This window comes from Necator americanus, chromosome I (genome assembly GCF_031761385.1).
Source record: "Necator americanus strain Aroian chromosome I, whole genome shotgun sequence".
NCBI classification, from domain to species: Eukaryota; Metazoa; Nematoda; class Chromadorea; order Rhabditida; family Ancylostomatidae; genus Necator; species Necator americanus.
In genome coordinates this window covers 23239860-23252010 of record NC_087371.1, presented here as the reverse complement: position 1 = coordinate 23252010, position 12151 = coordinate 23239860, and the positions used below count along the sequence as shown (strand labels likewise).

The window sequence follows — 12151 nt, the reverse complement described above, 5'->3', positions numbered from 1 at the left end:
TCGTGTAGATTTCCAGTTCTTCTACTTCAAGTAGAGCCAGCTCTGGATTCGTTCAACCGAGTGCTCGCGACGCGTATGCGGCAACGCGCGTCCCTTCTCTGCCTGCGACACGAACCCTCCCGGCTCTGCTCTCTCGCAATCGAAGGCGCGTCGCCAACGCGCAACCTGTTGTATGCATCCACCGTCGACTATACAACTTTTTACAATTTGTATAGAAGTGAAAACGTCTTCAACTCTCCATTTACTTGTAGGACACTTAACGTAACTAATGGAATAAATCCTGAGACGTTTTAGAAATGAAAGCATGTATCCTATGGTTTCTTCATGCAACTTCTTGCGGTTAGTTTTGGAACATTTCCATAGAAAATTTCTCAAATGCAAATGGAAATCGCCAAGTGGTCTTCATCCATTTGATTTTTAATTTTCTTGAAAAAAATCTCACATAATGCCTTTTAAACATTTTGTTTTGAGTTCAGTATTTGAGTTCTTGAAGTTGAAGGGAGTTTTGCAGGCTTCCTGTAAGAGTTCTTCGAGTGCATGTAGGAATCGTCAAGTGGCTGCTCCTTATGTGACGGCTGCTATCTTTTTTCCCAACTCAAACTTCCCCATCAATAATCACCATGACACAGCGTCAGCTGACGAAGAGTTATGAGAAGGAGCGTCAAAGTTGCATCTAGAATTCCATAATTTCATCCGGATGACAGGTTATTACTACCATATTATCATTTCCTTTTCCTAATTTTTCATTTTTTCATTTTTTTACCGATGTTAGCTGAAGGGCATTCATAGTACATGCATTATTTGATTTGCTTCAATCTTACACTAATTTTCTGCGACGTTTTTCCCACGCGATTACGACGCGCTCACATCATTAATATCTTCTGAGGATATCCGTTTTGTTCCGGATCCCAAACAGCCTCATCTGCACGAGAAAAAAGAAAGTTTAAGCGTTATCCTTGACCACATTCTGCGAAATTCCTCTCGTTTGACTGAGAAATCGGCTCCCACCAGTCAATAGTACATTCTGATACCACTTCAGAGGCTCCAGACACTCTGTGAGATACTAGAAACCTTTACTCAAAATCCTAGAGAATCTAGGTTTACTGCTCCAAGAGCTCGGACGAAGCAAAGCAGTTGGCATAGCGGTAGCTGCCAAAAAGTCCTTGACTTTTATTCAGCAGTTTTATGTAATTAATTATAGTGTATATATTTTTATCGACAAAATATTTTCATTCATTTTTTTTGGTGCACCAATGGTGTATATGAATAAATGAGTAAATATTTCATTGTTTAATCCAAACATCGGTCGCAGAAACCATAAACAGTGTTACTGTTTGAAATACAGTAACATTGTGAGAGCACTTCATCATTGATTCTGGTCCAGAATATCGATTCGCAGTCGGTCTTTAGGACTTTCGAGAAGCGTAGCACCCCATGTTTTGATCATTCCTGGAAAGACCTACTGGATTTTTTCATGACCACCATTTTCTGAGAGAAAAATTGATCTGGAATGCATTGAATTGTTGAAAAATCACCCTTTCGGTGGGAAATTACATCCTCAAAAAACACGAAATAATGAATTCACGTTAGGAACCGACAGCAGCCTGAGCATCATTGAACCGCTGAAGTGTTTGTAGAAGTCGCTAGCGGTTTCTTATGCAACAGAAACCAGTTGCTAGTATGTTCTTTTCCCGGACATACACGGCGAGGACGAAGTGGCCTCAAGGAAGAATTTCAAGAGCCATTCTGGAGGATTTTTGTGTGCGAGTGGGGAACACGCTTATCCATTCAATGCTTCGCGTATGGATATCGCGTCATCGGTAGAAACCTGCTATCCTCCGACGACACAAAGCTGCGCCATAAAACCCATCTGATTTGATCACAGCTACTTTTCCCCAAGCTCTAACCATTTGTTTCAAGAACAAGTTTTTTTTTGCGTATCTTGAAGGAAAGAATGGTTAGAAGATTATTTTCTTTTTCAAGGAGTTGCTTTAGTGAATTAATTCTTCTGTGACTTTTTTCTTCAACTCAAAGCAAATTCTTACGTCTTTTTCTGGAAAAATTCATGTGATTGTACACCACGTATATCATTTTACGTTCGTTCATTATTATCATTCATTCTTATTTCTAATGTCGCTATCCTGCCTATTTTTTCAATTGACTTCCTCTAAATCCTTAGAATGTTTTTGAGCTCATCGCAGAATTTACATCAACTAAACCCGAATTTCGCTCCAGCTGTTGGTGGAGGAAATCCTCCGAAAACTTGTCTTCTAGACCTTTTGTTGTTTTTTTAATCACTTTGCTTTTATTTTAGTTACCGTCCCAACCCAAGCTCTCTTTCTGCTAAATCTCATTCTATTCTGCTATTCAGCTTTTCTTAGGGAAACAAGCATACTGTAATATTTTTCGACGCAATATTACACCATCTTCAGCAACTATTTCTGATTAGCGCGCGTGGGTATCGGGTGGAATTGCCGTCATGTGATCCGAAGATAAAGCCTCGAGAGATGTTTTTCTGAGATTTGTATTGCAGAGATGGCTTTGCTCATCTGTACAAGTTGTTTTGAAAAATATTTACATTTCCAAGGCTTCACAGGAATTATCGACAAACAAAAACTTGCATGATTTTTTCTGTGGATAGCATGAGACTTCTTTTTGAAGATCAGGAAACATTTTCCGGTGTAATTATGCTCCATTTATGTTCAAAAAGAAAACATTAGGACGTCTTGTTCATTTCGACTTTTTTTTATGAGAACGGTAATCGTCAGAGCCCTTACCAAGCAGTACCAACGCTCTATTAAGATTCTCAAGCTTTTTTCTCAGTGATCCGGAAAGAATTCGATTTTATCTGCTTGATTTTCGGCGAAATGTTGGAAAACATCTGCACAAAAAACAATGAAAACAGCAACAGGTGTGGTGTTCTCTTCGGAACAGTCGCTGTGTTTTTTTCGCTACCAAAAATGCTACCGTGTCACCAAACTCAACTGTAAAAGCAACCGTAATCACAATCGATCACCCTCCCCCATTAAACCTTTCAATACCAGTCGCTTATGAGGTGCTTAGATGTCTCATCTTCACTTCGGCATCGAGCACAGTTTTTCCATTCGTTCCTTTTCGTCGCAATCATCATCCAAGAAATTCTGAAGTTTCGTGAGTGACACTGGTACGAGGTCCTTGAGGCGGCAACCCTCTCAACTGAACTCCCAGCTGATCGAGTCGAAGGCAGTGGAGAAATCTCATATTTACCCACACTCTTCTCAAAGTACATCCAGCTTAAACAACTGACCCATCACTTTTTTGTGACGGTCATACCTCGCTACTCTTTTCTTTTTTGTTGTTAATTGTCTTATGGTAATAACCGCATTTTTCAATAACAATGTTGAAAAATGTTAGAAATATTCAAAAAGCACGTATTGGGGGAATATCTCTCTTTTCCTTTTATGAGAAGAACTGCGTCAGGTTCCGTTGCGAAAAAAAAAAACCAAGTGCGGTGGCGGTGGGGGTGTTTTCACTCGAACATAAAACAGTTTGCTACTTTTTGTACTGCACCTTTAGTTTATGTGAAAGAATAAATAAATAAAAATATAAAACTATACAGCTTTCGAGAATCACTGACCTGAGAGTACCCGCTAAAGCTACGCTATTTACAACCAGTGAAGTTTTGGTTATATCAATTGTAATTTGGAGGAAAAATACAAAATTTAGTGTTTTCCCGTAGGGTTCCTGGAATTTTCGAATTGAAGGCAGAGAAATTGAATTGAGAAATATTCCCCACCATCGTTTTCTCATCCGTCTCTACCATCTCTCTCCTTTTTCTCTTAATTTCTTTCTATTTGATGATTCATATCCGTTCATTTGGAAGCGAATTGGTTGTTCAATTCAGTGTGACCTTCTGATTCGATCATCTCATTAGAAATAGCGTTCAACTAATTTTTTACTCGCACCTCTTGCAAATAGTCCTGGAATGAATTCAGTTTTGTTCATTATATTACAGTAAATTGCACCATGTGTCCTCTTCTCAAGCTTTCCTCGTTCCAGGATACGAAATCCCGCTTTCGTTCCTTCAGAGTAAGATATTAAGGTTACCTGCGTTGAAGGGCGAATATTCTTCGTGTAATTCTGGTTTACACCAGCCATTCGAGCTGCGTTGATATCAGGAAACGATCGCATGGAGACCACGTGACCGTTTGGTGGCATTATCCAGATGTTGCTCAATTATCCAGATTTTCCTCATTGCATAGGTATAATTTTCATGCCCAAAGTTATTTTTGTATACTTTTATTAACTTCAGTAACGATTCAGTAACATAAATAATCTAATATTTGAATGGAGTTTTTCTTTTTGAACATTACGCGACTCTTCGTTTATGTGGATATTTTGAAAAACGTAAAAATTTATTTAAGACAAGCTGGTGGGCACAATGCAACGCTAACCGTTCATTTGGAAGCGTCCGCTACAGCCCGCGCTCAAACAAAACCGTCATTCCGGGTTTCTTTCCTACCGTCGTTTAGCCCTCGTCTTGTTCCGTGTAGCTCCGTGTTTAGTTCGAGTTCTTGCCGGAAGTAAGTGCGGATCCGTGTGCCTGTGTTTACTTAATACTGTTTTGTCTTTTTTCTGCCACCAACCGTTTTTAAACCACAAAGGAAATGTGTTATTCACAGAAATACATTGATAGCATTGACAGTTTTGCAGAAGGTGGATGTAGCTCAGTGGTAAGATGTTACAAGCTCGTTTGTGTAGCCGTTGGTTCGGAACAGTGAAAGTCCTGAACAATTTATCCTTTATGTCGCTATCTCCTTTACTCGATCTTGCAAAATTGCTCCCTTTGAACATTCCGTCGTCGCCTTTTTTAGTCCTATTTATTCATTGTGCTAAGGGAGGGTGGGCGCACTAGGGTATAAGTCTGCTGTAGCCACACAGTCGATGGTTCGAAACCGCCGTAGTGCCGACTAAGCTTTTCAGTCCTCCAGCGTCCTCCGATAAATTGGTGCCAGACCTGATTGAGAGGTCAAAAACACTGACTTGACACGTCTGCAACCCCTTGTCCAGGCTAGCTACACGTCCGTAAACGATTCTGAATTGACGACAACGTGGTGGCGCATCTCAAGCGGATCGATTAACGCCAGACACTTTGTCCTTTACATTTCTATTCATTATATATTGCACTTTTAAGTTATTTGTTAATTTCTTTTTAAAATACTTTCATTTCTATTTTTTCGGCTCAGAGCCTCTGGTTGCTGCTGAATGGTGGCCACCGCTCAGCAACGTCAACCCGTCAGAACTTTTGATAGACACAAATAACTACTTGATGGAATTCTATGAATGTTATTTCCACATGAGCTCAACTCCGCTCCGTTGTTGCCCTTTAACGTCATGTTTTATTCAGGATACGTCCATGTACTGTACTTCGATTTGCACACCCCACAAAAACACACTGAATTCATTTTGAATTCTGCATACGACCTTCTTTATCGATATTGTTACATGGAAATATCCTGAATATGGAATTCAGCTCGTCAACCATGGCGTTTCTCTTCTTCCATTTGTTACTGCAGGTCCGGTTGATTCAAGACGTGATTTTCACTAAATCATATTTTTTCTCCTCCAACCTCTCTTAATTTTCGTTCATTTCGTTTCGTTTTACAGAATATTTCAGTGACGCGACAGAGTGACGAACAGGAACTAAGAAAATTTTAAGAGAGTGAGCCGGAAGAATCAGAGAATTGTCTCGAGGATCTATACCAGTTCAAGCTTTGCCCATGCATCTTGTTTTCAGTATTTTTCATAAACACTATATATTTCACCCACACTGGTATAGTCTGGCTCTAGCAGTTATTTTTTCGGAATATTTTATCTGTAGTTTTGTTACATGCAAGTACAGAAAATGAGATTTCCAAGTCTGCTGTAGCACACCTGGAATGCGAATAACTGAGTGAGATCTTGTACGTTTTCTCTGCAAAGCTAATTTCGTGAATCTCGTAATTTGTATTCGTAATTCGTAATTATCCATGAATTTCGAGGATGGCGCACGACCGCACAGTTTCGGCAATCGGTGTTGGAACCATAGACGGACGGATAGTTGCAGCCCACTGTTTTTATTTTTACTTCCCCTCTCCGCACCCCCACCCCTCCCAAAAAAAAGAGAAGAAAACCTTATATTTATACTGTAAAATTCGCTTCAAGTGAGAATTCTTGTGATTCCTATTTGCCCGGACAAGTTGTTCTAGTCGCCAGTTCGAGAAAAAAATTGGTTTGTTTGCTAAGTTTTTTCCTCGAGATAAAAAACCATCCTTGACATCCGTATTAGGCTCGTTACGCACTCTGTTACCGTTTCACTTAATGGGGAGACATTCCGTGAAGGTTAAATTCCTCGTAATGTGTTTTTCCCCTATTTTTTCTTTCCTTCACCTTGTTCCGTGTGAGGGAAGAGTGTGCCTAGACATTCCTTGAGTAACAAATAACTGCAGAACAAATTCTATTCAACAGTACGACAGCTGTGTAGATCCTAATGTTCGAAAACGGATATTTATCGAAGTCTAATGTTCCTACAGTAATCACACGAGAGTCATAAGGTCCCATGAGGTGATCAGCTAATTTCTATTCTCATCGTAAATTCCCCCTTCACCCGCATCCAGCTCTTTCTTCCCGAACCAGGAAACCCTTAAAGGGCCCTTTAAAACGACGCAAAGTCCATTCTCTTTCGAGATGCACATTTCACTTAGTTTATGGGTCGAATATGAGTTGAATATTGCTGGAGGTGAGAGACGCGGCGCGGCGACGGCGCCGTGAGTGTCGGTTTGGCGAACGTTACTCACGTAAGTCTACTTATGATGGCGAGAGTCATTCAAAATGCAAACATTGCCTCGCCTATCGTAACGGACTCCGTGCAAAGTTTCTTCGTCAACCTTCGGACAGTTTCTTTTCTTTCTTTGCACACATTGTGCTCCTCTCATTTGTTTGTATTCATCTTTATTTTTTGTTTTTCTTTGATATATCATCACCTAATAAGATGCCTTTATTCCAAAGGATCCCTGGAATTTTGAATAATCTCTAATAATATAATATAATATACTACAATATAGTTCGATATAATACCATGTAGCATAATATAATATAACATAATAATCATAATAATATGAATAAAAAATATAAATAAAATAAAATTGTAAATTATCTTCACTAAATTGTAATGAATTAAAATGAATAAAAATAAAACCATAACATATTATAAATCAGTTGTTCAGTCGTTTTTTCATTCTGATTATTATTGCTGTTATTATTATTATTATTATTATTATTATTACTTACTTACTTACTTACTTACTTACTTACTTGTTTACTTATTATATCGCTTACACTATCGATATCATTAAAATTTGTGTTTTTGGCGTTTTCATCTGCATTACACGCCACTATTTTCCGCTTTTATTACCTTTCCCAAAGATTTCCCCATGTGACAGTTTTCATCTTTACAGTAAACATGAAAACACTTCGAGTCCCATGATATCCTTCCACTCCTGGAATTTCTAAAATTTGCACCCGAGCCAACTATTTCGCAATTTTGCTGCTTCTCCTATATGTGCCGTGATTTATTCCCGATCAATTGATTTAACCGCTGAAAATATTTGAACTGCCGTATTATTTTGACTGTTCCTATTTTTAGAGTGCTATACTTTAATGGCTTGGGATGTCTCTCTTTTACTGCCCTTTTCCACTATATACATAGATAGAACCATCAAACAAATCACCAAAGAACCAATCATTTCATTCTCCCTGCACTCATCCTCTCCTCTCTCATCTCTCTTCTCTTCATTCTTCGATCCCTTTTCCTAAGTCCTCTCGGATCGTGTCCATAGTCGTTGAGTTTTTTGAGTCGTGTACATTCGTTGATTTCCACCACCTTCATGGCTCATAAAGACTTATTTCTCCAAAATTATGATCCATTTCGGATTCCAGCGCGTCCACACAACCGACATTTTTTACTGAATGGCACACGTAAAGGTGAGCATGGTCACGTTTACCAATTCTGTAGGACACTTCCGTGGCTCTGCTCAGTTCCAGGATATCGTCGATGGCTGTTAATGTTACGGATTTTTTCCAAAGATCTGTTAACAAAACTATCAAGCATAGGTTTTTTCTATCGAAAAATAGTTGACTATAGAATTTGAACGTGTATAACGTTTGAACGTATAAAATCCAATACAGAAAAAAAAAGAAGAAAAACGTGAAAAAATTGGAATTTATCATGGGTACCTAAATAATAGTTGCCACAAATCTAACTTATCCCCATAATCTTGAATTTTTTTTGGCGCTATCTGTAATTCCATGATGATTCTACATATTTAATCTTCAAATTCTCGGAATTCTCGGAATTGATAGCAGCACAAATTTGAAAATTATTTATTTTCTGTCTGGAGAGTTTACTATGACGTTCTCATCACTAACCCTTTTCAGTCGAAGTTTTTTAATTCGATGTTTTTTTTTCTTTTATTAAACTAGTTTTCGGCTGGCAAAATTTCTAACTACTTTGCTCGATGATCGAATTAGTGAAGGACCCATAGCTGGATTTATGAGGATTTTTCTAATATAACAATCATCATTTTATGCACATTTTTTCTGTTATGTCTATATTTTATGTTTTTATTTTTCCAACCAACACATTTGTTCTCTAATTGCTGTTTTTTGAAATCTACACTTGTTTTCTAAGAATCAGAGACAAATAAAAATTGAAGGGGATTTTGACTCTAAGTTTTTGAATTTATAGCTTGAACTTGATGTTCTACCCTTTATTCTCGCGCAGATCATCAGCGTAACTTTTTATTTTCCCGTGATGTCTCGCTAAAAATCATTTCGTAACCGATATGTCAGTGCCCATTTCATCTTCGATCTATCACATTAGGTTTTCTGCTAACCCGATTCACTCAGATAGCTATGTTCTGCAGTGTTTCTGCGGAAAAAATCACCAGCAACTGGTACATGAGCACAGCGATTGGGAATGAATTGCGGCGATGCATGCAAGAGACCCCGGTAACCATTATTTTGCAATAATTCTCCCGCATTGTATAAATTTTGAAAGTGCGCTTCTAAAAACAGACAAATTATGTTCTATTATTAATGCTATCCTATTCTTCTTGTTTTTATATTCTATTATGATCAATATTATTTTTATTTTTATTAGTTTTTCTATGTTTTCGAATATGTAAACGAGAAAAGGCCCACGTTGGAGATGACTCATTGTTTTTCGGTTTTCCAATTCAGATTACATATTTATCAACGCTCGTCGAATTCGAAATGTTCGGCACACAAAAAAACCTCTTAATTTTTGCGATAAGATTTTCTACTGTCTTTTCGGATGAAATTTTGCGTGAAAGTGCATATGAAATTTCATTTCTCGTGTAGTTTCTGAGCACTTTTAGTCCTGTCGTACTGCTGTGCTCCAGAAATTTCCCCTCCTCATCATATTCGATACGAACGGAATCGATATGAGTGTTTGATATCAGCGCGTACCAAATAAACATTTTCTATCGAGTTATGTTTCATGGAAAAAAGGGAACGATGTAGTCGTTCCAGAAGACATTAGTTGTTCGCCGTCGCCGGAACTGGATTGTTACGGTTTAGCGTGGAGTGATTGCTAGTGCTGCTAATTTTTTTCCTCGCTTATTTTACCTAATGGAAAACAAATAGGCAAACTTATCAACTGAGAAAATTTTTCGGAGCGGATACGAGATCGTTGTCCTAAATTAGTTGATTTGATTACCAAAGGGCAATGGAACACTATTTTCCTTCATGTAACTTCTTATACAATTGACCTAACCTCTAGATTTTTCTACGATTTTCTAATTTTTATTTAACTTTGGCTCCCGAGTACCTTTCAGGCGCACAAGCTGGTTAAGTAATTTCCATTTTCTTGAATTTATTCACTTAGCCATATATTAATTTATACAAATAGACCAAAATTTGGGTTTAAAAGGAGGAAACGGTACTGGATCGAAAGAATGAAAGAAATTTAAAAATCATTACAGCATTTTTGGTTCATTATGGGTCGATCTTCTCTGTGTCTTTTTTAAACTTCCGGACAAATTGTATTGTAGTATTGTACCGAATTGGAGAACCCGTGAATTTCCAATTTTTCGGCAAAATATTCAATTCTGATGGAGTAGAAGTGAAAAATTCCCTGGCCAATACCAAAATTACCTGGCCAATAATATTCTCATCGCTTCTCGTCGTACTGTATGTTCTATTACCTCGTCGTGTTCAGGAAGTATATCCCAGAAGTTTTTCTCTTTGTGGCGCTGTAGTGTGTGTGATGTTCATCGCCGTCACTAATAGCACAGCATATATCGTGTGAGGGAGATGCCATCCACACACGAAGTGTTTATCTGCATAAAGCTGCAGCAGCACATGTGAGCTGACTGCCGCTATCCGCTGCAGTCACTACAACACAGCCACAAAACAACTATCACCACCTTTATCGCCTCCTCTCATAACTCGTCAGTACAGCCGCCACCGCCACCTCGGTTATCCAGTCATCTTGCGTGTCCTTTTGTGCAGTTCATCCCTCGTGTTACTGTACTTTCACAGAGGTGAGCTGACGAAATCCAGTAACATACAGTCCAAACTCAACAACTCAGTCTATCTCGTTTTTCCGCTAGTCAAGTTTGCCGACTTCTTCAGCACGTCGCAATTGTGACTGGATGTTCTTGAGATCGTCCTCAGATTTCTACCGCCCATCTCACGCCAGGATTTCCGCTCAGTTAGAGGGATATCTTCGTGATGAAAAGCATTTAAAAGTATATTTTGGTAAATTTTCCCCATACAGGTCCTCCATTTCCTTTGCTTGATTATTAGCTATTGATTGTTCGTTTCTTTCAGTTCAGCGTAACTCCTAAATTTGTATTTAACGTTGTAAATCTTTTATAATTTTGTTTTTGCATTGCAGCAGCATCAAAAGGTATACTGTAAGGTGTGCTACAAGTAATATACAGTGGTGAAGTATTTTTACAAAAGGAAAATATTATTTTTATTCGAACTGCAAGAGAATCTCTGAAAATTTTCCATATATGTGTTTTTCTTGATTTTCACCTGCAACTCACTGCAATGTTCCAGCTTCTGACTCCTTCCTCTCACCGTTTACTCACCTTTATCGTTGAACTATATTTTTCCTGTATTTTCCTTTTTTCGCGTTTTATTTTAAAGACAGTTCAGGTGCCTCAACTAAATATGTGAAATGTTTTATAAATTGTCTATTCCTCCACTTCTCAGAGTAGAAATTATGTTTCACTACTAAATTGAGTCTTTCCACTATTTTCTGGAAGCAAATGCTGGAGGGATTGACAAAAGAAAATTCCCTAAGTCTTACTTCTAACTCCCGCAATTTTCCTTGTATTTTTATTTTCTTCTCCCCGTAAAATATCTGTGTTTTCTCTGGGCATGGAACCATTTGTGCATTGTAATAGTCTCGCTAGAAGAAGCATAATGGCACAGGCAAATAATTCTTTATTGCTCCACTTTTACTGGCAATTATTAATTACTGCAAAGCAACCGTTTCTTATTGACTCAAACTTTCTCTCGAGCACATTTCCGCCTCTCATTCTCACTGCAAAAACATCCCTACAAGCTACAAATCCAGTTTTTGTACCTGGATTTTCGGATCGATTTTTATAGGCTCTCGTTTTTTTCCATTAATGTTGTTGTTCACCTGTCCCCAATGCTGCTTTCTGCCGAATACACCAAAGACAGTTTGAACAATATATTTCAATCGGCTCCACAACAAGCAAAAAGAATTATTTTTTACCGTTTTTCTTCCTTTTTCTTTTTTTCTCTTGTTTAGCCTCTCAAGTTTTTTTTTCTTGTGAATCGTTTTAGTTTTTGTTAGCATGATTGTACGGCTTCATTTATCTTAACTAATTTTCTTTCGATTTCACCAATATCCTATCCATCTTCCTACAGCACATCCCTTCCACTTGTTCCTGAAGCATTCCGCTGTCCCCATGTGTCCCTTATATTCTTTTTCGATTATTTTTGTTTTGTCTCGAGTCCGAAACGTTGATTTATTGCTGGCCATGTCACTGCAACTCCTTTTTTCAGGAAAAGCTCAATTTTGTTGTGACTAGGAGACGGATTTCTTGCATCCTCAGGAAATTGATGACCG

General features: G+C 38.2%; 1 protein-coding gene across 1 annotated transcript; it reads left to right on the top strand.

Moving 5' to 3' along the window:
- Nucleotides 1–304: 304 nt before the first annotated feature.
- On the top strand, nt 305–5438 carry RB195_006593 (uncharacterized protein; the record flags this gene model as incomplete). The annotated part of the gene is made up of 3 exons (XM_064179767.1): nt 305–339; nt 4098–4241; nt 5387–5438. The coding sequence occupies 3 exons, from the start codon at nt 305–307 to the stop codon at nt 5436–5438; spliced, it is 231 nt and encodes a 76-aa protein (XP_064036698.1).
- Between the last annotated feature and the right edge of the window lie 6713 nt (nt 5439–12151).